General features: G+C 57.4%; 2 protein-coding genes across 6 annotated transcripts in view; both read right to left on the bottom strand.

Moving 5' to 3' along the window:
• Positions 1 to 14,826, bottom strand: part of RIPOR1 (RHO family interacting cell polarization regulator 1) — a 31,968-nt gene extending 17,142 nt beyond the window's left edge. For 2 of the 5 annotated variants that reach the window (XM_083870254.1, XM_083870256.1), the window contains exon 1: positions 5,702 to 5,827. In XM_083870254.1, the coding sequence (XP_083726380.1) occupies positions 5,702 to 5,780 (79 nt within the window). In that variant the 5' untranslated portion in view covers positions 5,781 to 5,827. Of the gene's footprint in view, positions 1 to 274; positions 386 to 2,057; positions 2,142 to 5,701; positions 5,828 to 13,471; positions 13,901 to 14,652 lie in introns of those variants that run through there. The other 3 variants (XM_083870257.1, XM_083870258.1, XM_083870255.1) reach the window with 3 other exon arrangements.
• A 3,204-nt stretch (positions 14,827 to 18,030) lies between these two features.
• Positions 18,031 to 23,144, bottom strand: LOC310914248 (C-signal-like). Its single transcript, XM_083870276.1, has 6 exons — positions 22,983 to 23,144; positions 20,802 to 20,853; positions 19,848 to 20,038; positions 19,368 to 19,526; positions 18,997 to 19,107; positions 18,031 to 18,325 (listed from the first exon to the last, which is right to left on the bottom strand). The coding sequence occupies exons 1-6, from the start codon at positions 23,121 to 23,123 to the stop codon at positions 18,212 to 18,214; spliced, it is 768 nt and encodes a 255-aa protein (XP_083726402.1). The 5' UTR covers positions 23,124 to 23,144; the 3' UTR covers positions 18,031 to 18,211.
• Positions 23,145 to 24,544: the final 1,400 nt, after the last annotated feature.

A 24,544-nucleotide genomic window follows, 5' to 3' on the forward strand; every position in this document is an offset into this window, starting at 1 on the left:
GCAAGATCAGGCAGCCAGGGGGTCCTGTGCTGCACGGACACCCTGTCCTGACACAGCATCATCACAAGCCACGGTGACAACCGTGTCCCTTGCAGGTGGCGGGTGCATATGTCCTTGGTGTCCCTGTCAGGGAGAGCTTTCCTCTCAAGAAAATTCCTCGCCCCAAAAAACCCCGCCTGAGCCCAGCCGCATCACCCCGGGAGCCTCAAACAGCTGGGGGTCCCCAAATTATCGCCGTTTGCTGGGGAGCCCTGGAGCTGCCGGTGCTCGGTACCTTTCGGTTTGCCATTCATGGCGTGCTGCGCCAGCACATCCCCCTCGGGCTGGGCTCAGCGTCCCGGCTGGTGGTTGCTCTCTCATGCCGTCCGTCTGTCCTCCCGAGTGCGGGGGCCGCGGCCGGAGGGCTCCCCCGGGCAGAGTCTCCTCCCCCGCTTCCCCTGCCCGCGGGCTGACATCACTGCCCAGCGCCGCAGCCCCGGCGTGACTCAAGGGGACGGAGGATGGGAGGACACGGGAGGATGCCTGACCCCCTTGGAGGGAAGGAGCCCCACCAGCACCGGCTACTCCAGGAGCACAGCACACTTCGGTCCCTATTCTTCCCTCCCCACCGCTTCCTTAGGGAAACCGAGGCACGGGTGGAAGGGAGGGGAACACACTGCAAACCCCCCCTGCAGCCCCTCTCCGGATCACTTCCCTTGGAGACCCCGCTCCCGGCGGCTCCTAGGGCCGAGCACACGCCCGGGAGCACACACCGCCCTGCCGAACGCACCGCCGGCCCTGAGCCGCCCCCGAGGCTGGGTGGGGGATGCACAGCCCCTCGCCCCATCCCTGCTGGCTCCACTGCGGGCAGGCACAAAGCCGTGGGCAGCTGATGCTCACAACCACTGCCGCTCGCTTCTGCATTGCTTGGGTTTAAATATAAGTATATACAAATACAGTAAATATATATAGTTATATTTATGTATATATAAAACCACCGTGGCTTTGCTGTAGGCTTCCCACAGCATGTAATCCCGTGGCATGCCTGTGGGCACCCTCCAAGACCCAAGAGCCACTGGGAAAAGGGTTTCCTTGCTCAAAAGTCCCTACTTTGTATCCTGAATATCCAAAGCCTTGGAGGAGTTCAGCCAGGGCTTTGTCACAGGGCTCTCCAGAGATGCTGGGGTGCAATTCCCATGTCAGAATGTCTGCCCTGCTTTCCATGGGGGTTCAGTTCCCACAGCACAGTGTGGCAGACTCTCCTGCCCTCCATGCCAATCCCAGCAGCCAGCAGCACCTCTCAGGCCCACAACACCCTAAACAACCAGGAGACTCTGTGGCACAGATGTCCCATGCTTTGGTGCTGGTCCTGAGAGTACCCAAGACTGGCACCCCCCTCTAGGTCGGACAAAGGCTGGAGGAGCCAGCTCTGTCCAGGCAGGGATCAGCTGCCCTCACCACATCACTGGAGCAGGAAGAAACACCTCCCTCCCAGGCTTCTTTCCTGTTTGCTGCTGATTTTAGAGCAAGGTCAGAAGAGGTTCAGGAGGAAAAGCACTGGGACAGTCTTGGGCCTTGCAGATATGAGGTCCTCTCACAAAGTTAACCCCTCCCCCAGAGAGTGAGCCTGTTGTGGCATTGCTTCCCCAGCCCAGAGCAGGTCCTCTCCCTGCAGGTCCCTTAGGGGACAAGAAGCATCAGGGACTCCCATGTATGGTGGCATGGCTGCCCCACTATGGGCACCCACAAGTGGCTCTGGAGCCAGCCACAGCCAGGCCTGCAGAGCTGGGGTTGCAGTGGTGTCACCAGAGAGTGCTGTGACCCCGGGCACCCTCCGGTCCCAGTGCCCAGGTGGGTGCCCAGGTGGATGCACAGCATCAGCCACACTGGGAGAGCAGCTGGAGCTGGTGAGGCTGGGCTGGTTCTGAGAAGCATCCAAAGAAGAACCATCCCAGGTGCCCACCATCCTGCAGCCTCCATGCCAGTGCCCGGGCCGTGGGGAGCCGGCAGCCCAGCACGCTGCAAAGCCCAATTCCACCCCAGCCTTCCAGAACCTGCATGAAGACCAAGTCTCCTACCTTGCCTGGACACAACGCATCCCCCCGGCTCTCCCCACCGACGGGCAGAGTCCCATCCTGGCGGCTGCCGTGGGCAGCGGCCACCACCCGGCTTTTCACCCCGTGCTGCTTCTCCCCAGGGGACGGCATCACTGCCGGCACCGCCCCGGCTCTGACCATCCTTGTGCAAAGCCTGCGCCGTGCTGGCAGCCGTGCGGGGCCAGCGCCCGGCACACGGCCAGGCAGCGCGCCCGCAGCGCCGGCCCATGCCAGCTTGTTTGTTCTCATTAAAGGTTAATGAGAGAGCCAGGCTAAAGCTGCCCCAGCCGCGGGAGGGGCGTTCCCCGGTGCCACGCAGAGTGAGGGGACTTCCAGGCTTCCCTCGGAGGGGTGACAGCCAGGCTGTGCTGCTTACAGAGACTCTGCCTCTCCGTAGCCTGCAGTGCCAGGGGGATCTGTGTGGCAGCTGACACTTGGGTGAGGTGCCTGGAATGGCACCGCCCCGGGCATCACCCTTGGGGAGACCACCAGGAGCAGGCAGGAAGGCAGCGTCAGGCATTCCAAAAGTGGCAGAGGGCAATGGAGAAGGACACATCACATCAGTCATGCCCTCTGAGCACCTCAGAGCACCCTGCACAGCACTTGGCAGGGTTTGACAGGTCAGGACACCTTGCCAAGGGAGGGCAGAGGAAGGGCACAAGTCACACCAGCAGTTCCAGGGTGGTAATTGAGTTAAATGAGTCCCTGTTCCTGGCTTGGGCAGGGATAGGGAGTGGGTGCAAGGAAGGGACAACTCCATGTGACTCTTCAGCCCAGGGGGCTTCCCTGCATATTCACCACTCTGGCTCAGTTCAACCTGCCAGGGTGGATGCCTCAATATCTCCTCTGCATCAGGGATGTGGGTGTAATGCCCCAGGTGTTCTCTTTTGGGGATGTCCCTTTATGTCTTCCTCTTACCAGGCCTGGGCAGCCACCCAGTGCATCCCCACCCCAACCACAACAGCTGAACATGCAAAAAAAAAAAAAAGGCAGCCTTTCTTAGACACACATGTACAGCCTCGGCCAGTTTATGAACAGGCAGAAAAACCCAGCAGGTTATTCCCACTTCCCTGCCCTCCATGGGATAGAAGACCAGCTTTCCATAGATCCCACATTCTGCCAGCAGAGTCCTAGGGAAATTCTCCAGCTTCTCCCTGCTGGCCCAGGGACCACCAGCACTGAGGCTGAGCCCACTCACCCCTGGAGAAGCTACCAGCCCCAACATGACACTGCCTTGGTGGCACCAGAACCAAAGACCAAGGTGATGAAGAAGCTATTTCTGACTGTTTTGGACAAGTGCTCCCCAGCCACAGACATCCTTAAGTGCCTGGGAATGTCACCACAGCTGGAAACCTGACAGGAAAGAGCATAGGCCAGCCTCAGTCAGTGTCAAAAGTCATGGCTGGCAAAAAGGGTTTGTGGGGATGGAATCAGCACCAGCCTGGTGAGGGGGCATAAAGCTCCTGGACATGGGGCAGTCCTGGGAAAAGCCAGGAGATGACAATTTCGGCAAGAAAACACATAGTCATGGCTTGAAGGAGAAGCCCAGTAAGTGACCAAGTGACTTGTCCTGGACTGGGACAGCTGGTCCTAGAGCTGCAGGTGGTCACCTCCACCACAGTGCTACAGCTGACTGCTCAGACTTTATTTTCTGCTAAAACTGGCAAAGCCAACTCCAAAAAATCCTGGGAGCCCAACAGAGTTTTTTCCACAAGTGGATGCCCTGAGGGCTGGAGAAGGAGCAGCCCTTGTGCCATGCCAGGCTCTACCCCCAGCCAGGCTGGCCCTAAAGCTGTCAGCAGCATCCCTCCCTGGAGGGGCCGGGCACGGGGCGGTGGCAGACTCGAGCCCTCCCCCCTCGCTTCCTCGCATGGTCCCCACACGGCAGCAGAAATAGAAGCGATATAAATGGCAGCCCTATAAATAACCCCAAAGCACGCGGCGGGGAGCTCGTCCCAGCCCAGCACTGGCCTCAGCCCACGCAAAGCCACGGCTTGGGCTGCCTTCACTGTGCCCTGGGGATCTCAAATGCCAGCTGCTCCCTGCCCGCCATGGGTTTCCCAGGGTCCTGTCCTTTAGGTCAGTGTCATGGCAGGAGCTCCAGTGCATCCGCTGAGGGCACAGGGACCATCTGGAGCCCAGCCTGGTGGCATTCCTGGGGAACACCCTGTGCCCATCCAGCTCCTCCCGTCCAGCCAGCACTGGACTATGCCCATCGCAGGCACCTTGCTGCAACCCAGCCAGCAGATTCTTGGGCAAAGCAGCAGCTCTGACCAGGAGCCTCAGCAAGGCTTGGGAACACGTACCCCTGTCCTCACCACTGTCCTCACTACAGATTAACAGTTATCCCCTGGTTACACCCCAACACCTCTCAGCTGCACCCCCTGCCTGACATCCCCCATCACTGCCGTGTCCATTGCTGCCCCCATTTCCATGCTCAACTCCATCCTGCCATGTCCTCCATGGGGACTCAGCCACCACCGTGCCAGGGATACTACCATGCCACCACAGCTCCTCTCCACCAGGGGACTGTGGCAATGCACTGGAGACCCCCACAAGCCGAGAGGAGGCGACGCCGCTGGTGACAAGCTGGTGACAAGCCCCGCACTGCCGGATTTTGCGAGGCGTCACAGCCTCACGTCCCAGCCCTGCCGGGGGACGCAGTGAGGCCACCAGCCAGGAGACGGGAGACATGGGGTTTATGGGATGGCCAGGACTTCCTAGTGCCCTCGAGAGTCTCCTCTGGGAATGTGGCAAGGGCGAAACCCGCTGGGGCTGTTTGCACGCCCTAGGATGGCCGGAGGTGCGGCAGGGGAAGGGTTAATGGTGCGAGGCCTTCCCGAGCACTTCTTGGCAGGCTGGGAAGGGCTGGGAAGACAGGAGGATCGGGCCAGCAACAAAGCGAGATCTGTCTCATTAATTCCCCCGAGCATTCCTCCCTCCGTCACCCCGGCGGGAGGAGGAGGCGGCGCCCGGCTGACATGGTGCACCCCGGTCCCCCCGGAGCCACCGGGTCCCGCCCGGGCGCGGGGCTGGGCTGGGGGCGATGGCTGCAGCCTCTCCCGCGGGGTGCAGGGCTCTGCCGTCCCGCCGGCGCTCGGGCACGGCCCTATATGGGCACGGGCGGCTTCTCCTCCGCCCGCCGTACCCCTGCCCGCACCCTGCCTGCAGCCCCAAGGGAGCCGGGGCAGGACACGCTTCGTGCCGCCAGCGTCATTCCAAACCCGGGAGCGAAAAGAGCGGCTGGAGAAGCTGATCTATCCCAGACAGGGTCTGGGGAGCACCGTGTGACACCGGGGGTGCTCGCCCTGGTGTGCCGCTGTCAGGCGGCTCCTTCTCCGGGCGTCTCCGGCCACGGTCCCGGCCGGGGCGCGGAGGGTCCTCGGAGCCGCAGTGGGGCGGGGGAGCGGAGCCCGTGTCCGTGTCCCCGTCCCCGCCCTCCGGCCGTGCCCGGAGCCCCCAGCGCGGCGCGGGGCGCCCACCGGGGTGGCGGCAGGGGGGACGCGGGCGGGCGGTGTCTTGCGGCGACGTGGCCCCCCCAAGGGTGTCGCCCTGCTAAGGCCACCAACCCCGCTCCCCACGACCCCCCCGTGACCGCGGGGTGCGGAGGTGCCGCTGGCACTCACATGTCCCAGGAGAGGCGGGGGACGAGGCGCGGGGCGAAAGCGGGCCTGGCTCGGTGCATCCCCTTTGTTCCACTCCCATGGACGGGAGCAAGCGGGGAGTTCGTGCAGGCTCTTGGCAGCGCCCACCCCGGCTCTCTCCATGGAAACGCGGGAGCCATGTGATTTCGGCAGGAAACCACGGCCCAGCCAGCGCCAATGGCAGCTGCATGGACGGGAGCACCTCCCTCCCCGAGGCGACCGACACCGCTGCCGACACCGCCATCGCCACCACTGCCACCCCTGCCACCCCTGCCACCGCCACCACGGCCCCGCGGGGGTTCCAGACCCGCCGCCCCATCAACATTCCGCAGGGCTCCACGAGCCCCGCCATGAGCCGGAGCAGGGTCCCACCTCCCCCGAGGCGAGGGGAGTGGGAGCAGCCCGGCTTGCCTGGCCCCGGGCTGTTTGCCTTCCTGCCGCACTCAGCACCCACAGCCTCCCCTTGCCACGGAAGCGATGGCTGGAGCAACACCTCCTCCCTCACCACCCCCGTCTCCCCCTCACAAGGGCCACTGCAGCCTCCCAGGCGTCACTGCTCTGTGACAGACCCCGGGCATGTTTCACATTCCAGCAGTGAAATGACGCGGCCAAGGCTGTGCAGTCAGTCAGTCGGTGGCAGAGGGAGCACCCCAAGATCCTTGCTCCTACCTCTGTGACATCCAGCACCCCACCCTGCCTTCCCCCCACAGCTCCTGCATCCAACTGAGCCATGCTCAAACCTCTGCCAATCAGAAAGTCCACTGTGGGGAAGCAGAGCATTGGCACCGATCCACATTCCCCATCCCACCAGCTTCCAGCATCCTAGGGAAGCAGCAGAAGAGTTGCTCCCAGCTTCCCCAACTAAGGGACAGGCAGCTGCAGTATAAAATGCAGGCTGTCACCCGAGGCATGCCACAGTCACACAGTGCTGCTTCCACAACTGCCAGTCCACTTCCTAAACCCTGACACCTCTGAGCATCCCTGAGGGTGGAGGGGTGAGGAACCCACATGCCTGTTGGGGGGATGCACCCTGCTCCTCTCCTTTCTCCCAAGACTATCTCTCTCCTATCTGTCCTGGATCCTCCTGAGTCGACCCAGTTTTAAATGGAACTGAAGCCTTTGCAGCCCTGGTGAGACACCCTCCATGCAAGGACAAGGCTGCGCAGTGCTCCCGCCAGCCCTGTGAGGCAGAAACACTAATTAGACCATCATCAGGTCTTGGAGCCCAGTGGAGCAGGGCAATATCAGTGACAAGGAAATCATTGCACCACTCTCACTCTCCTGGGGCCACATCAAGGAGCAGAGCATTTGCTGCCGAGGTTGCTCAGTGAGAACCAGGGCATCCCAGCTCCCAGCCCAGTTCTCCAGACTGGCCTGGTTACACAGAAGGAGAAGTGATGCAAAAATGGGAGAGGAGACAGCAGGTCCTGAGGCCACCAGGGAAAAGCCAAGCCAAAAGGCCAACAAGGAAAGGCTGCCAGGGTGGATCCACCAAGCCATGTGGTTGATGAATCCCAGAATGGTTTGTGTTGGAAGGGACTTTAAAGACCACCTGGTTTCAACCCTCTGCCATGAGCAGAGACTCCTTTCACTAGACCAGGTTTGTCCAAACCTCATCCAACCTGGCCTTGAACACTTCCAGGGATGAGCCAGTCACAGCTTCTTATGGACAACCTGTGCCAGAGCCGCCCCACCCTCACAGGGAAGAATTTATTTTTAATATCCCATCTAATCCTGCCCTCTGTCAGTTGGAAGCCATTCTCCCTTCTCCTGTCACTCTGTGCTCTTTTCTAAAGTCCCTCTGCAGGTCTTTTGGAGCCCTTTTAGATACTGGAAGGGACTCCAAGGTCTCCCTGGAGCCTTCTCATCTCCAGATGAATAGCCACTACTCCCTCAGCCTGTCTCCACAGCAGAGATGCTCCAGACTTCTGAGCATCTTCATGGCCTCCTCAGACTCACTCAAAGAAGGTCCACATCCTTCTTATTTTGGGGTCCTCAGACTGGATGCAGTGCTGCAGATAGGATCTCACCAGAGCAGAGCAGAGCAGAGCAGAGCAGAGCAGAGCAGAGCAGAGCAGAGCAGAGCAGAGAGGCAGAATCCCCTCTCTCAGCCAGCTACTCACTCTGTTGAGGATGGACTCCAGAATATGTTTGGCTTTCTAATCTGCCAGCTGACATGGCCAGGTCATGCTGAGCTTCTTGTACAACCAACACCCCTATGTCCTTCCATTCTCAACCCAGGTCCCAGTGCCTGGGTCACTGTCCCTGGTCCCACCAGGGTGCTCGGCACACTCAGTACCACTGTGCCACCCTGTCATCACTTGATCCAGCATCCTACCTGGATCAAGTGGGGGGCTGAATCCCACCCACAAGTTGGACATGGTGTCACCACTGAACATTTTCAGTTGAAAGTGACATCCAGGGGTTATTGGGGCCAGCTGCCTGAGTGCTTTAGGTCTGACACAAAGTTAAAGCATGTTGTTTTATGCTCCCTCCAAATGCCTCTTAAGCACTGACATGCTTGGGACCCCAACCACCTCTCCAGGAAGTCTGTTCTAGGAAGTCTGTTCCAGGATTTGGCCACCTTTTCAGTAAAAACTTGGGGTGCCTGGAGGTAGACTGACCCACATTACCACATTCCACTTACCTATGCACCACCATCCCAAAGTAAAACCGCATTCCTGGTTGCTGCTGGGGATCAGCTGTATCCCTGCAGACAGCAGGAAAGGGGACTGCACCCTCCCCTCGGCCACACGCCTGCCTGCCCTGCCAGGCTGGGCTGTGGAGCCAAGCACTCCCTGTGCCAAGGCCAGGGCTGGCACACTGCACTGGCTGCTCTGGGAGCTTGCTCAGCACGGACCAGCTTGGCAAACAAAAACAAGGACAGGCTCCTGCCCGAGTTCCGGCAGCTCCCCTGGCCTGCCTGCCCTCCAAAATTCCCTCCTGGATTTATGGAGGTATGGTGCCTGCTGCAGGAAGGAGTTAAACCTCCCAGCATGGATTTGGATACTCCTGGGTTAACCTTCCCAGCATGGATGCAGATAATCTTGGTTTAACCCTTTCATTATGGATATGGATACTCCTGGGCTAATCTTGCCAGCATGGATATGGATGGATACTCCTAGTTTAATCCTTTCATTATGGATACAGATACTCCTGGGCTAACTCTGCCAGCATGGATATGGATACTCCTGGACTCCTGTTGCTGAAGGAGGCTTCCCAGCAGTCTGGTTGAGAAGCTGGGCATTGGTGCAGGGAAGAGTCCCTGAACCCAAGGGCACTTAGTCTGAGAACCTGCTGGCATTAGTGAGCTCCTCCCAGCACAGGATCAAACCTTTCCAGAGCCTGGTGACCCAAGACCACTCCAAGCACATTCCCCTCCTCCTGGAGCTTCAGCAACAGCCGTGGCAGCTGCCTGCAGCCGCCTGCTGTGGTACAGAGAAAGGTCTGAGCTGTTGGCGGAGCCCCGCACCGCGGGTCTCTGCCCAAATTGCTCTTCTCACTGCAGGCTGGGCCTGGAGCCACGTCTTCCTCTCCCCTCTCTCTGGAGGGCTGGAGGCCAGCCCTTGGCTCCAGGCTGGAGCTGCTGCGTGCTCAGCATTCCTGCTCAGTGCTGGAGCAAGGCAACACACACAGGCCAGGGCTCCAAGCCTTGCACTGGGACAGCCACGCGGGCTGAGCACACTCAGAGCCACCACCCCCCTGAGCAGCTCAGGTGCCTCCACAGAGCCTGCCACCATCCCTGCCACCACCTCAGGGATGAGCATCCAGCATCCCAGCACCCCAGCACTGAGCTCCACATCCCTCCAGCTGTGCATTTTTGGGGAACACAACCTGGTAAAAAGCTAAGGGAGCCAGGGCGGCGCTGATGCAGCATGAGCAATGTGAGCTGCTGCTCCAGCTGACTCACCAGGGCCCTGGCCATGCTGGGGAACTGGCCAGCAGCACAGAAAGGCTGTGCCAGCAGGTCCTCTGAGCTCTGCTGGAAAACCTTCCCCGACACTCAGGGCCAGCTCACAGTGGCAGCAGGCTGGGGCACAGCCTTGACCCAATCTGTCCTTTTCCATGGGGTGTCCCGTGGGGCTGGGGAAAGGGAAGACAGGATACCCCCAGAGTGGCCACAAACCCAGTGTTGGCCAGCACTGGGTGCTGGTTAGCTCTCCCAGACTCTGGCCAGCAATCTGGGATCCAGGTCAGGGCTTTGCAGCAAAGCCAGGAAGACATCCAGACTGTGACTTCATTAAGTCTAGCCCCAGCACAGGCCAGGAGGGTAAGGAGCTGCAGAACAGCACTGGTCTAGACTCTCCAGCCACCAGCCACCTGTCCCCCCTCCTAACTCCCTCCTCCACTCTGGGAAGGTGACTGGCAGCATCTCCAACCACTATCCCAGCTCAGCCTGGGGGGCTGAACATCCCCCGGGATCATTCCACCTCCTGCAACCAGGCAGCCATCCCCACCTCAGTACAGCAGGAACCAGATCATGCACACACCCACAGGATCACTCCAAAAGTATCCATGATTCACAAGATTCCTACAGTCCCTTGCTATGGTCCAACACTGAGCAGGAAGGCTGAGATTGTGGGCAAGTCCAGAAACCAGCCCAGCCCAGCAGACGTAGCCAATGGCAAGGCAACTGGCACAACTGTACAATGGCACAGCTGGACCACAGCTGAGGTGTCAGCAGCCTTGAGGATTCAACACTGCACCAGATGAAGCAAAGCTTGGCCAGTCAGGTTGGCTGAGGTAGGAATACATTGACCCAAAGCTATAAGGATGTGAGAGCAAAAGGCCATTCCGAGCACAAGGTGTTTTGGCAGGGCTGAGTCTGCAAATTTGGCAGAGCTGTATGCAAATGCATGTAAATATAGGCCTCCCAAGCAGGGCAGGGGATCCCACACACACCCTGATCTGCTCCACTGCTGAGGTGGGGTCCCTGTCCCCCTGTGAGCTGCACCTGCTACACCCAAGAGCAGAGTGAGTCCACCTGGGAACAGGCAGTGGGCACCCACTCTGGTCTCCCAGAGCGTGAAAGTGCTTCCTTCACTGCCCCGAGCACCAGCCTCCAGCAAAGCTCCCTCCCCTCCAAAGAAAACAACAAAGAAAATGCTGGGATGGGGATTAAGGAAATGAAACCGGCTGTGCAGGGTAAACAAGGATAGGAAGTGGCTGTGATATCTCCTCTCCTCACTGGCCTACAGCTCTCCCAGCCCGGAGCCCACAGCAAGGCACATCGAAACCCAAGGGAAATCACGTGCTGGAGAGCACGTTGAATAACTGGGAGGTTTCTGAGTGATTCCTGCTCCTGAGATGGAACAGGCACTTGGGGAGCCTCTGTGCTCCCAGACTGGCACTTCCACACTCTCTCCATCCCAGCATGACATACAGGGAGACCTCCTCACACTGCAAGTTGTACTCTGCTTCTGAAGCTAGCACTGTGGGATGGTATCTCAGGAGTTTTTCTCTCACAGAATAATTAAGGTTGGAAAAAACCTCTAAGATCATCAAGTCTGTTAATCCCACAGTGCCAAGCCCACCATTAAACCACGTCCCCCAGATGCCACATCCATGTGTTTTTTTAATGCTTCCAGAGGTGGCAAGGCCACCATTGCCCTGGTCATCCTGCAGCTATTCTACCTCTCCTGAGCTGTTGGCCCAAACAGTCCCAGTTTGTGCTGGGAAGGGTGTCCCTGGAGGAAAGCAGTGGCAGTCAAACAGAAAGATCAGGACTAAAACCAGCTGCTAAAAGCTGCCAATGGGGTAGGGGTAGCAGAGGGGGAACATGCTGATAGCAGGGATCTTGCCACACCCTCCCCAGCCAAGTGATGCTCCTGAGCCGGGCCCATTCCAGCTCTTGTTCATGCCTCTAGCACTTGTGTGAATGGCACCAGCCCCAGGCTGTGGCTCCAGCCGGTCTCTCCTGTATCTGTCACATGTCTTGGCATGCGAGGGCCAGCTCTGTTTACATGTGCAAGTCTCAGATTCTCCGGCTGGGGATGAGTCAGGCTTCCCTCGACACCCCGCTGAGGTGGCGGTGTCAGGGCCCCAGCTGGCGTTTGCCTCCTGAACGGCACAGAGCTGGTGGATGCCAGGCTGGGGAATGGCTGGAAATGGCTGGAAGGCACTGGAGACTGGAGCTCACTGCCAGGAAGCTCTCCTGGCTCGGCTCCACTGGGTCAGCTTCCTTCCCCTCCACCCTGCAGGCGTGTCATAGCTCAGCATGGGGCAGTCAAACCCTGAGCAAGTCCCCAGCCACCTCCAGAGGGTCTAGTGTGGGCAGGATGGCCAGGCTGCTGCTAAGAAAACCCCATGTCTTGCAAAGCCTTGGGGTGATGGGGTGTCTCCTGGGGGGGCAGCTCACAGGAGCGAGGGGTCCCCTAGATTTGGGACCCCCAGGGACAGAGGCTGCAGCTCAAAGGAGAAGCCAGCCCTCTTCCCTTCTGCACATTGTCTGGAGATGCTGAGCTGCCACTGGATTTGTGGGGTGATGGGATGGGTGCCAGCTGCACACTGCTGCCCAGCCTGTGAACTGGGGCAACCAGCTACATGCCCTATCCAGAGGGTCCCCAGTTGAGCCAGTGAGTACCCCAGGAGACGAAAGAAACCCCAAAACACCCCAACCACATCCAGCTCCCCCTTTCCTTTCATTGCTCCCAGCCTTTGCTTTCTGCTCCTCTTTTCCACATATTCTAGAGTCAGAAAAGCTCTCCAGAGAGAGGCCTTTTCCCTATTCTCCCAAATTTCCCAGGGTGGGAAGAAAAGAGCCTGGAGGCTCCTTTTTGGATCCTCCCACCTGCATCCCCCTTGCTGTGACCAGGGCTGGGCTGGCTCTGTGCAAGCACAATAACCAGAAGTGTGTGGAGCTGCTGGAAGGAGCGATGTTCCCGGATGGTATGCAGCCCTGACAGCACTGGCTCTGCTTTAAAGGGTAACTTTATCCTGTAATAACAAACAAGAGGAGCCAAGTTCCTCCCCAGCGTCACTTCCCTGGCTCCAAGGAGAGGGACATGGGGGAGAGAACTCATTAGAATAAGCTTGGATCCTTGCTCTTGCCATGACAGGGTCTTAACTCCACTGCCTTGAGACAACAAGTGGGGGAAGATGCTCCAGGGCAGCAGGTCTGGGTCGAGAGTTGGAACAGATACGTTTGTGTGCTGACATTCTGGGGACTGAGGAGATGACCCCTCTAGCAACTCCTGTCCTGCAGACAGCAGCAGGAAGCCTGCCACAGCTGATTGCCACCCCCACAGCCCCCCCTGCACACTCACAGCACTGGACAGGCACTCTGGCATCGTGGCACAGTGCCAGCTCCAAGTGCAGCCACCCGGGACCTTGTTCTGCAAAAGCTGGAAATTCAGGCCCAGCTGGTGCCATGGGATGGGCAGGGAGAGGCTGACCTGCTCCAAACCCCTGGCAGGACCCTGCAGAGCAGGACTGGGTGCTATGGCCAAGGGATCATCCCTTTTGTGGGCATCCCTGGGGGCAAAGGCATGGGCAGAGCCCATCTGTGGGAGGAAGGGCGAGCACCTCTCTGTGACCCATGGGTGCACCCTCCTGCACTCCCAAATGGGTTCGGTTTTTTTTAAGATCCATGGGTGTGGCAGTGTCAGGGCCCTAGGGCACAGATCAGGCAAACCTCTGGTTTATTCTTGGGGTGCACAGGGAGCACAGGGGCTTGTGATGGTCTCATCAACATCCGTGTGTATTCACAGGGGACGTGGAGCACCTCTGCATCACCCCATCAGGCTGACCTACCTCTGCTCCTGCAGGGACACTGACGCTCAGGAAAGATGTCCCTCGGTGGTCATCACCAGAGAGGGCACAGCCCAGCTTGTGCTGATGAGACACTGATGTCCCCTCCCTGCCAGTCGAGAAGTGGGGACAATTTGGCAGAGCTCAGTTTTTTGAGAAGATGACAATCTGGAGAAGGCTGCTGAGATGTTCTGTCTGATTTCCACTTCCCCAAGGAGCACTTCTGGAGATCTCAGGGTTTGATTAAATCCCAGCCTGTCAAACGAAGCTGGTGAAGTGCTGCAGTTTTCTTCCCAAGATGGATTTCCTCCAAACCCCTTATTAGGGTTTTGGGTTAAGTCTGTGTGAAGCTGGTAAAGCTGCTGCCTCCATGGTGCCCCCCCCAGCAGACCAGGGGGCTTCCAGAGGAAGCACAAGACAGGATCCAACCAGCTAAAAAGGGGAAGAGAGAGGAAGGAGGGAATAATTGTTATCTAAAGCTTTCAGGGCCTTAGAGGAGACAATGCCAGTGTCTGCCCTCTGCAAAAGGGGTTGTGGGAGACCTGTGGGAGACAACATGGCTTGGGGGAGATGAGTCAAGGGTTGCTGCCGGTTGCCAGGGAGGCAAAGCCTGGAGCAAGCTCCCAGTAGCAAACCATCCTCCCAGGGAAGATGTGGAGCCTGCCTGGCTCTGGCTGATGTGAGTAGAGAGCATCAGGGCAGGCACCAGTGGGTTAAAAGCTCGAGGTGGGACTTGGTGAGCTGCTTCCTCCCAGCAAACAATAATACAGGAGGGAGAAGGGATGCACGGGGCTCTGCAGGGGCTGATAGCAATGGAGCAACCCCAGCCCTGCAGCTGCAGCTGTGCCAGAGGAAGCCTCAGCACATTATCTGCTGGTCCCACTCGGCTTCCTCAGCAGCCCTGGTGCTGCAGGGACTCGGTCATTCCTCCTCCAGAGCCTCATTTCTCACGGACTCAAGTCGGGTCCCTGTGCTTTGACGGCAGCCCTGGACCCCAGCACCCCCCAAACCCTGCACTCCCAGACAGTCCAGCCTTCCCAGCATCAGTGTTTCCCACTGCTGGGGGCTCTGGGAATGGTCACATTCCCAGGCCTCAGAGCCCCAGGACCACGGTGCCACCCAGCACGTGGTCCCCACAGCGACCATCCTGCTGCCCCACCCCCCACATCACAGACTGTGCACACCTTGGCAGAAGGAAGTTTGGCTGGAAGATGACTCCTGCAAAGGGGATCTCCAGGTCCTGGCTGCGGTCCCTGCAATTCTGGTTGCCTCTGCTCCTGGTCCTTCTCAGCAAAGATCTGCTGCACCTGGAGCTGCTGCAGCCTGGCCACGCTGGCTGGTGTCCCAGCACTTCCTCGTGTGCGGCTGTTTGTGACCTGCCTGCTGCTCCACCTCCGCAGCTGCATCGCTGTCGCGGGGCAGCCCTTTTCCGTTGTTTCCTTTTTCTGACCCTCTCCTCCTGTAGCAGCCTTTGCCTTTCACGGAGGCTCTGCCTGCTGCTGTTTGCCCCAGTCGGGTGTGGGAGGGTGTCTCTCAAAATGGGTTTTGCCCTGATCCTGTCAAGTCAGGTCAGGACTCCCGATGTCCTCACTGCTCCTACCCCAACCCACAAACCTGCCTGACTCCAGCTCCTGGTGCAACAAGTCTTTGCCAGTGGTTATTGGTCTGGATTAAGGCAGCTGCTGGAAGACCCTGGGAAATGCGAGACTTTCCCATCACTGAGGTCAATCCCTGCAGCCTGGAGAGCTGCTGGGCTCCCTGGAGCAGAGAGATGTTTGCCCCTAGATGTTACTATGGCTCCAAAGAGGCCGAGGGAGGTTGGCTGAGCTGCTCTGGGTGACAGCTTCCCCTACCCATGGTCTCTGGAAGTCCCCAGACATGTTTCCACGACCCTGTGCAGCCTCAGGAAGAGTAGAGTGCTCAAGGGGTTGTCTGGCTATCCCCACTGCTGAAACCAATGCTGGCACCTGTGCCCCAGCTTCAGAATTGAGATGGACCAGCTGGTAAAAGCAGATGGATCATACTTACTAAAATACATTTACTCTGTCCAAAGCTACCTGTGCTCCCAGGGAGCAGCTAGCTGGTCAGGTAGAGCTGGGATTTCAATTATCTCCTGGGGCACTGCTGTGCACCCAGTGAAAGGACACAGGGTTATGTGCTGCCATCCCAGTGGGCAGGGGGGATACTGAGGTCTGACACTTCCTAGAGCCAGGAAATAAGCCTGACACAAAGGGCAAAAGCAGCAAAAGGGAGGGAGGGAGGCAGGAAACATCAGGCAGGAGAGGAAACAGGGAGATAATCAGCTCCATGAGCACAAACACCCGGAACTTGTGCAAAGGAAAAGCCGACACTACTTGGCAAGCATTTGAGCAGGGAGACCTGCCCATCTGGCCTTTTACTGAGGCTTCCTGAAGAACACGTACCCTGGAGCACCTTAAGGCTCTCAGAGGTCCCTGGCCTCCAAGTTACAATGGGTGGCACAGCCCCTGGAGGCTTAGCTCCAGCATATGTTCCCTTGTCTCAGAGGGTGGAAGGGTGGCCTCCTGGAGAGCACTTGGCTGCACTTGTAAAGGCAAAGCACTCACCAGGGTAAATCCCAGTTGCAGAGAGGTCCAAGCTGGGTCATCCTGCCCCAGTCTTGTGTTGGCTTTAAAAATGGGATGAACTTACCTGTTTCCACTTGGCTCTGCACAGAAATTAGCCTGCTATCCCAACACCCACAGGAAAGACCACTGCACTGGGATTCCTACAGGCTGATGATCCAGGTGCTTCAATGCCCAGCAGTGCCCTGGGGTTAGTCCTTCTTCCCAGGAGCTGTGTCCAGTAGTGCCAGACTGGATTCCACCTGCACAGCTTCCCACTCCTCCTCCTACCACCTTCAAGACACAGGGCTGCCCATGCCCTGGGTGACCTGACCACATCCCAGGTGATGTCCCAGGCTGATGGAGCTTGTCCCAGCCATCAGCAGTCCTGTCTCCTGCCACGTTCCCAAGGGAGCAGTAACACACATCTCATGGGGTTGGCAAGGACCATGAGGGGGATGATGACTGTAAGCTGTCAGCAATCCATGGTGGGATTTCTGGCATTGCTCATCTCCCAGGATCCAGCACGTGGTGTGGGACAGAAGGGAGAAACATGGAGAGAGATGGGCATGGAGCCAGGCTGTGGAGGCTGGCCAGGCTCCAGCTGGCTTGTGTGGAGCAACTGGGGCAGAACCTCTGCCAAGGGGCAGGGAGGGCACATCGGGGGAGGCTTGGCCATGTCTCTGAGCCAGCACTGGGCTGAGAACAGCAATGCACTGGCAGGATTAGGCCCCTCACCCACGCTCCTGTCCCTCAGCCATTCCTTCCCTTCTCCTGCTGTTACCGCAGCACTGATAGGGAGGTGCCCAAGCGGGCACTGACCACTCTGGCACAGAAATGAGCTGGGAAAGAAAAGAGCAAGTATTTACATGGGAAATCGGGTGGCTGGATTAGGTGGAAGAGCCCAGATGGTTCAGAGCTCTCCTGAGGATGAGGCTGAAGGCAGTGTCTCCCTGGCAGGGGATACCCAGGCAGCAGTGGGTGCCTGATGTGAGTACAGCTCCCTGCAGCTCTGCTTGCAGTGCTGGCTCTTGAGGGCCTTGGAGAGCACAGTATAGGCTTGGAAAAGAGCATGTCAGCCTGGGCATGGGGAGCACAGCTCCTCTGCACAGCCAGGTGGGGCCTGGCCTCAAGATTCCCAGGAAAGCTCGTGGTGGCAGGCAAGCTCCCACTCCAGGAAGAGGTACAATCCCAGCAAAGTCCAGAGGGACTCAGATGTTTCAGCTGGTCCTCCAGATGAGAAAGAAAAGTTGGTGGCAGGGGGAAGGAGCAGGGGGTTGCCTGTGCTGCAGGCCAGGTTGCTTTGCCCACCTGAGACCAGGCTTGGTTTTGCAGGAGTCCTGGCTCCTTTTGGCCATGCTCCTTTAAGAGAAACTCTTTCCAAAAAGGGTAAAACCCTCCTGAGAAACCCCAATACCACCCCAAAATCCATTTCTTTGGGGCTGGTACCACTTCCTAGTCAAATTCACATGCAGTCCAGGGTTGCCCAGCAACCTTATTAAGGTTCTCAGCTTCTCCATCCCACAGAAGTGCGGTGATCCCCCATGGGACCAGATTTCCCCCACCCAGGGGTACCATGCCCCATTGAGGCACCAGCATGGGAAGAGCTGCCTGCCTGGAATTGCAGAACTGGACTGTAGTGTCTAGTCTTCCCATTCCAACCATGAGGCTGCTCCCAAAGACACCATGTCCAACACAAAGTGATCCCAAGCAAACTATGGCAAATACACCATGCTTTGGTGGAAGCATGGCAGAGACCAGGCAGACCTGGGCACACCCAGCAGCCAGGCAGGACAACAGGAGGACAGTAGAGCTTTGGGTGAGTTACATGTGCCCTGGGACATCACTTCAGCTCAGAGCAGCTGAAGCCAAGGCAGGCAGATTGCTCAGATCACAGGAAAAACACCTCCAAGTTCATACAATAACGCCAGGCTATTTTTTGCAGGGGCAAGACAAGACAGTCAGAGTGGAGACATTGCATCTGGGAGAAGGCACAGGTACTAACTGACTTTATTTATTAGCAAGGTGAAGACAGGGAACACATCCTGCCCACCCACTGGAGTCCCAATTAGGTCCCTTGCAGACCACAGAGGGCGAAGCACCCTGGTGCACTCAGGGAGTCCTGTGGCACTGTGGAGTCCCTGGCAGGGATAGAGAGCAGTCACCAGGGGATAGCTTTACCCTCCCAGTTGAGCAGAGTCCCACTGTGTTTCTCAGAAAGGATTGGCAGCACAGACAACAAGCCTCGCACACTTGTGTCCACTGTCAGGTCAGCCTGCAAAGGGCAAAATGAGACACCACCATCATTCCAGGCCATTCAGCAGCACCCATGTGTCTCATGTGCAGTGACAGCAAGGCTCCTTCCACCCAGAGAGAGCAGAGAGCCACGGGAGCTGGGGCAAGTCCACTATGTGGGAGGATGGTTGGGTATCTGCACTGCTGGCTTGGATGGAGGTGGCTTGGGCTGGGAACCCAGCCACAGATTTAACTAAACAGGAACAGATCCCTGCTGCAAATGAGATGCTTTGTGCAGCCTTCTCAAAACTCCAGTGCTGTACTGCAAAACATGGATCCTGTAGGATGAGTGGAAACCTCACAGAGCTGCAGTTCTTCAAGAAATGGGGCACAGGATAGGATGATGTTGCTCCTCTCCTCCCTGCTCTGTTGGATTCAGGTTTTCTGCATATCTTCCAGGCTGCCTAAAGCCCCTTTCTGCCCCCCGAACAAGCAGCCTGATATGTGCTGAAGCTACTTCCCAGACAGCATCCACATGTTTTGCAGGGGCCCAACACAGACATGGGCAATTTGGAGCCTGAGAGGCAGCTCATTTTCACGTGGATCCTCCCTCCAGAGAGCCATCTTGGCCACCTGGGGACACCTCCTGTGCAGGTTTGTAGCATTGGGTTCCACCTATTAACCCTGTTAACCTGCTTGGCCAGAACTCACCTCCTGTGTGCCCATGTCTGTTTTCACCCAGCCAGGATGCAGTGCCACGCACAGGATCCCAGATTCCTTGTAGGTCAGAGCCTGGCACATGGTCAGCATGTTGAGGGCAGCCTGGGTGAGGAAGAAAGTATCATCCATGGGCAGCAACAGGCTCCATGAACCAGGTTCCCTTTCCCATCACTGCCTCTTGGTGAGGGAGAAAAAGCAATTCCAGATCTTCAAGAGATGGTGTGTGTCTCCCCTAGGTGGGCATGGAGATGCCATAGGAGCTTGGGAAGTCCCATCTCTTGATCCCAGGTGCTTCCAGCCTGGCAAGGGCAGCCCTGACCCCCATGGACTCAAGAGCCAGGGCAGGTCACCACCCTCCATACCTTGCTGCAGCGGTAGGAGATGACAGGGTGGAAGAAGGAATCAGGTGTTTTCTTGATGGACCCCAAGATGGTGGAGATGTTGATGATGGCTGCCTTGCTGCAACTCAGGCCCTTTTCTTTGCTGTCCTGGGCAGCCTTCTTCAGCAGAGGCAGGAAGGCCTGGGGAGAAACAACCTAGTGAGACACCTGTCCCTCAAGACAGTCTCACTTATAGCAACTGCAACCCAGGGAGGGGGAGGAAGAACAGCAGGATGTCAGGAGAGCCCAGGGGTTGCTGCAGTGGCCCTGCCTGCTCCCAGTTAGACTTGCACAATTCAGAGAGGCTGCAGAAGGCTTAGGCTTGAAGAGCAGCCCTAGCCCTCCATTGCACAGCCCTGAGAAATTTGGCAAAGCCCTCCAAGATTTCTGTGGTGACAGAAATGGACAGCCCGGGCTACCCTCAACTTGGGCCAAACTTCATCCCCAGAGTTTCACCCATACCTGGGCCATCAGCATTGGCCCCACTGCGTTTGTCTTGTATGCCCTGACCATGTCCTCTGCATCGACCGTCTCCAGCGAGGCTGTGGGGGTGTAAATGCCAGCGTTGTTTATCAGCAGGTTCAGCCCCATCCCGTTCAGCTTCCCCTCCACCACCTTGGCCGCATCGGTGATAGCCGAGGGGTTTTCGACATCTGCAGTGGGAGAGAACAGTCTGAGAGCCACGGGGCAGAAGAGGGATGGGAGGATGCCGAGGAACGCTGCGCATTCTGGCCCGCGCGGCCCTTCCATCCATGGGCACCAGATGGTGCTGTGAAACCAGCTCCAACTCATCCCGGCTCATCCCAACACCGCCTCCTCCGCCCCAGCTGAGGGCTCCCACCAGGAAAAGCCCACCCTGGGGGCAAGCCGCTGCTGTGACTGCCACGCTGCATCAGTTCCCAGCAGCCACCGTCTCCAAAGTCTATGTCTGAGCAATTTCCGGAGTACCCAGGGCAGTCTCCGGGGGACAAGTCCCCAAGAGAAATGTGCTGGGACCTGCTGTGGGATAGCTCTGCAAGGTACTTCTGCTCCTGTTCAAGCTCTGGGCTGATCTTACAGCATTTCCACAGGAGCTGCCTTCCTTCCAGGGCCCTCCCGGGCTTGCCTAGGACTTGGGATCAAGGCACAGCAAGGATGTGGTCACTCAGGTGGGGGAGCCAGGGGCTCAGGAGCCAGGATGGGTCTCAAGAACATTCTGGTTCTGTGGCCATGGAGCAAGAAGGCTCCAGGGAATGGGGTACTGAGGCTGAGACAGGTCTGGAGAAGCTGGGGTTTTGGCAGCAGAAATTGAAGCAGCTCTGAAGAACTAGATCCTCAAGTACAGCCTGAAGGGAGGGAGGGAGGGAGGGAAGGAGAAATGGGGCACGCATGGCTGGCAGTCACAAATTTACCAGCTCAGAGGCAGAGCACACATACCCAGCTTTACAAGAACCAGGTTTGGGTGTTTGGATGCCAGATCTCTCAGCTCCTACAAAAAGAGACACGGAAATAATCAGCACGAGGCAAAGGTGCTGTGGGTGCCATCAATGGCCCACCCTGAGGGAAACATCTTCCAGGTGTTACTCAGTGCTTGTGAACAGCTGTGATGGGGACCTGGCTTAGTTCTCAGGCTTCTCCCAGGCTCCACAAAGCAATGTGCACATGCTCAGGGCATGACATGGCCATGACTGCAAGATGCTGTGGTCACTTTCCCAAAGGGTCATCCACAGCCCAGCCAGACCCACAGCAAAGGATGGGAGCAAACTGTGAAGGACCAGTTTACCAGGGGAATCATGTGAAGTGTCTCCCAGAGGCTGCTGGAAATGAGGTGGAGGAGGAACACCTGTGAGTGCCAATGTCAGACTTGACCTTTGAGGAAATCACATCTGGATAGGCCAGTCCCAGATCCACTTTCTCTGGATTTTATTAATGATTAACGAATTTAACCACTTTGGACATTTTTATTGGTTGTTTTCACCTTATGTGGATACTGGGAGGAGTGGGTTAAAAGTCTCGGGAGGAAGACTGTAAATCATTAAAGTCACTTTACAGCTGGGAATAATGCTTGATAAACCATGTAAACAGCAGCCAGTGATCCACTAGCATGGATCTTAACAGTATCCATGTCTCCTGTATCTCTACCTTGCTGTACCTCTGCCTGGTGTTGCTTCAGGGATCCCCTGGTTATCAAGATAACAGAAATAAATTTACTCTATGTGTTTTAGGCCTGCCTGTGCCAACTCACATAGTGGAGGATTCAGAAGCTCTTTTCAAAAAGGAAACTTTCTGCTTCACGCTTCCTAGCAGCTCTTTGCTCTGAGTCTCCAACTATGGCAGGAACCTTACCACCTGAAACCAAACACCTTGTTCAATGTGCCCAAAAGGAACTAAAAACCTCTTTCAAACATGTCCACAGGAGAAACAGAAATTGGTGGCTTATTTTGAGAGGGAGAGGGAGCAGGAGAGCTGCTGGCACTGGCTGTGGTTCACTGTCAGTTATCTCTGGGCATTCCCCACCAGACCCCATCTTCCCACATTAGCCCTGGGCACAGGAAATTATGTAAAACCCATTATTTGGTTTGTGGTGGCCGACAGGTATTTGTCCTCTCCTGTTTTTCCTGCCTGCCTCAACAGCCTCATACCATCCCAGCAGGAACTTCCCCCACCCCAACACTGGGTCCAGGCACACAAAAGGGCACGAGAAGTGATGTGACACCAGCCTGGTGGAACAATACTCTGCTCTCTGTGTCCTGCGGTCATGCCTTCAGCAGCACCCTGACAACACTGCCCTCACTGTACCACAGCTGGACAAGGCTTAGGGAAGGACCCCCTGGCTAGGAGAGGTGCATGAGGACCACCTTGTAGGAAAATTGCCTCCAGTCAGCCCTGATCTCATCTGCCCTGCAAGTCGTGGGGAGGAAGAGTGGGGCAAAAATAAAAGACCTGGCCTATCTCTGACCCAGCCGACGTGGGCACCAGCCACAGCAGGAGCTGGGCACTCCTGGGTTGGCAGCAGGGTGGGTTCTCACTGCGCCAGGACTACTGACATGGAATAATACACACGTACAAGAAGATGCAACAAACAAATTAGCTGGAGCCAGGATCTATCAGAGAGCAAGTTTCTCCCTTATTAGTATTTCAGTGGGATGCAGAAAGCAGAGGAAGACAAGCTGGATGTAAAGAAAGCTGGGAGAACAGGGAAGCTTTGTGATTCCCTGCAGAAGCAACATGTGTGAGTCTCTCCCATTTTAGCAAAGCGGAAAGCAGGGACAGGGGCATCCCACAGCTCCGCTGGCCAGCGCTTTTGGAAACCCCATGCTCTGAACCTCCAGAGTTTGCAAGAGCAGCGTGACACAGCAGAACCGGCCCGAGCAGCCCGAGGCCAGCCCAGCTCTGCCCGTGCAGAGAAGCCTTGGCACGAGAGGGCGGGTTCGGGCACATCCAGCGCAGCCCAAACAGCCCAGCCTGAAGGGTGACACGGCCGCTTCCTGGCCGGCTGCACTCCCGAGGTGGCTTTACCCGGGGCAGGGTAGGGCGGGCAGGGCGGGGGCCGCAGAGCCCTTCAGGCCGGGAACAGGGGCCGAGCGTGTGACCGCCGCCCCCCCGGCCCGCACTGACCTGTGCCCGCGGCCCCTCGGGGTCCCGGCAGGTGGCGAAGATCCAGGCGGGGGGTCGCGGCGAGCCCAGCAGCTGCTTCACCAGCTCCAGGCCGATGCCGCGGTTGGAGCCGGTCAGCAGCACCGCGCGCGCCGCCGCCATCGCCGCCCGGCCCGGCCCGGCCCGCCTGGCGCCGCCCCCCACCCCGCGGGCCTCACGGCTGCCCCGGGCCCGGGAATGAGCGCCGCGGGGGAGGGACCGTGTGTGTGCCTGTGTGTGCCTGTGTGTGTGTTTGCCTGCCCACCCAAGGGCCGGGGCAAACACAGCTACCGCGTCCCGGCCCTGGCGGCCCCCCCTGGAGGGGTCTGGGGCGAAGCGGGAGGCTGAGGGGACTCTGGCCAAGGGCGGTGGGTGAGGGAGAAAGCTGGCACAGGTCCGGGGTGGTGTCTTCAGCACCTTTAGCACACCGACCTTCACCACAGATAAGAGTAAAATTAAACCAAACCAGCCCAAACTAAACCAGTTCAGCATGGGGAAGTACCAGTCCCTTTACAAGCTGCTTTCATTGCCTGCCTGGAAACACACATGATTTGGCTCTTTCCAGGACTATCAGATGCAATACATCCGGTATACAGATCCACGAAGATACTCTGAGGCTGTAGCAGCCCTCCTGTAGAGACGGGCTGAGGGGGTTGGGGTTGTTCAGCCTGGAGATGAGAAGGTTCCGTGGAGCCTTTAGAGCCCCTTCCAGTGCCTCAAGGTACCATGGTTATTTCAGTGGTTATTTCAATGATTATTTCAATAATCGGCCCATGTTTATTTCAACGTGTATTCCTCGGCGGAGAATTCTCTTTTCGTTCAGGGAGGAATTTCTCTGTCTGGGTGCGATGCCGATTCTTATCTGGGTTGGCTAGTGTCTTTGTTCCTCCTGATGGCTCCTGTCTTGTTCTTTTGTCCCAGGACTGGGGACGGTGGAAACCTGGCTGGGGAAAAGTTTCTACGGACTATACCCTTTTCACATTTTATATTAACACCAATCTAACATATATTGCTATATTCTTTTATCACGAATTTTTACCCAATGCCACATTTATCACATTCAGCCTGAAGATGAGAAGGTTCTGTGGAGCCTTTAGAACCCCTTCCAGTGCCTCAGGGTCCTCCAAGAGAGCTGGGGAGGGACTTTGGACCAGGGCCTGCAGTGACAGGACAAGGGGGAATGGCTTCAAACTGACAGAGGGCAAGGTTAGAGTGGCTATTTGGAAGAAATTTTTCCCTATGAGAGTGGCAAGGCCCTTCCACATGTTATAAATGCAACGGCAAAAATCGGATTAATAAAGAAACAATTTATTAGAAAAACAATCCTAATCACCGATAAAGAGAGAAACCACAAATAGGACGTGCAGCGCAGCGCTGGGTGGACAGGGGTCTGTACTCTAAGGTATAGATTTCCCAAATCCACATGGAGCGGATTGCAGCTCGGGGTTTTATAGGGTTTTTCGTGTCCCGAGGCAAAACAGGTGTGGGGAATAGTCTAGCAAATAGTCCAAATACATCTTTGAATGGGTTTCTCGGATTTGTCC

This window comes from Zosterops lateralis (assembly GCF_965231275.1).
Source record: "Zosterops lateralis genome assembly, chromosome: 12".
Lineage (NCBI taxonomy): Eukaryota > Metazoa > Chordata > Aves > Passeriformes > Zosteropidae > Zosterops > Zosterops lateralis.

Excerpts from the sequence above, each read along its gene's own strand:
- LOC310914248 (XM_083870276.1), bottom strand. The coding sequence starts at position 23,123 with ATGGCGGCGGCGCGCGCGGTGCTGCTGACCGGCTCCAACCGCGGCATC. Across the intron at positions 20,039-20,801 it reads CCTGGTTCTTGTAAAGCTGG|ATGTCGAAAACCCCTCGGCT; the intron begins GTATGTGTGCTC and ends CTCCCACTGCAG. Across the intron at positions 19,108-19,367 it reads TCTCCTACCGCTGCAGCAAG|GCTGCCCTCAACATGCTGAC; the intron begins GTATGGAGGGTG and ends TTCCTCACCCAG.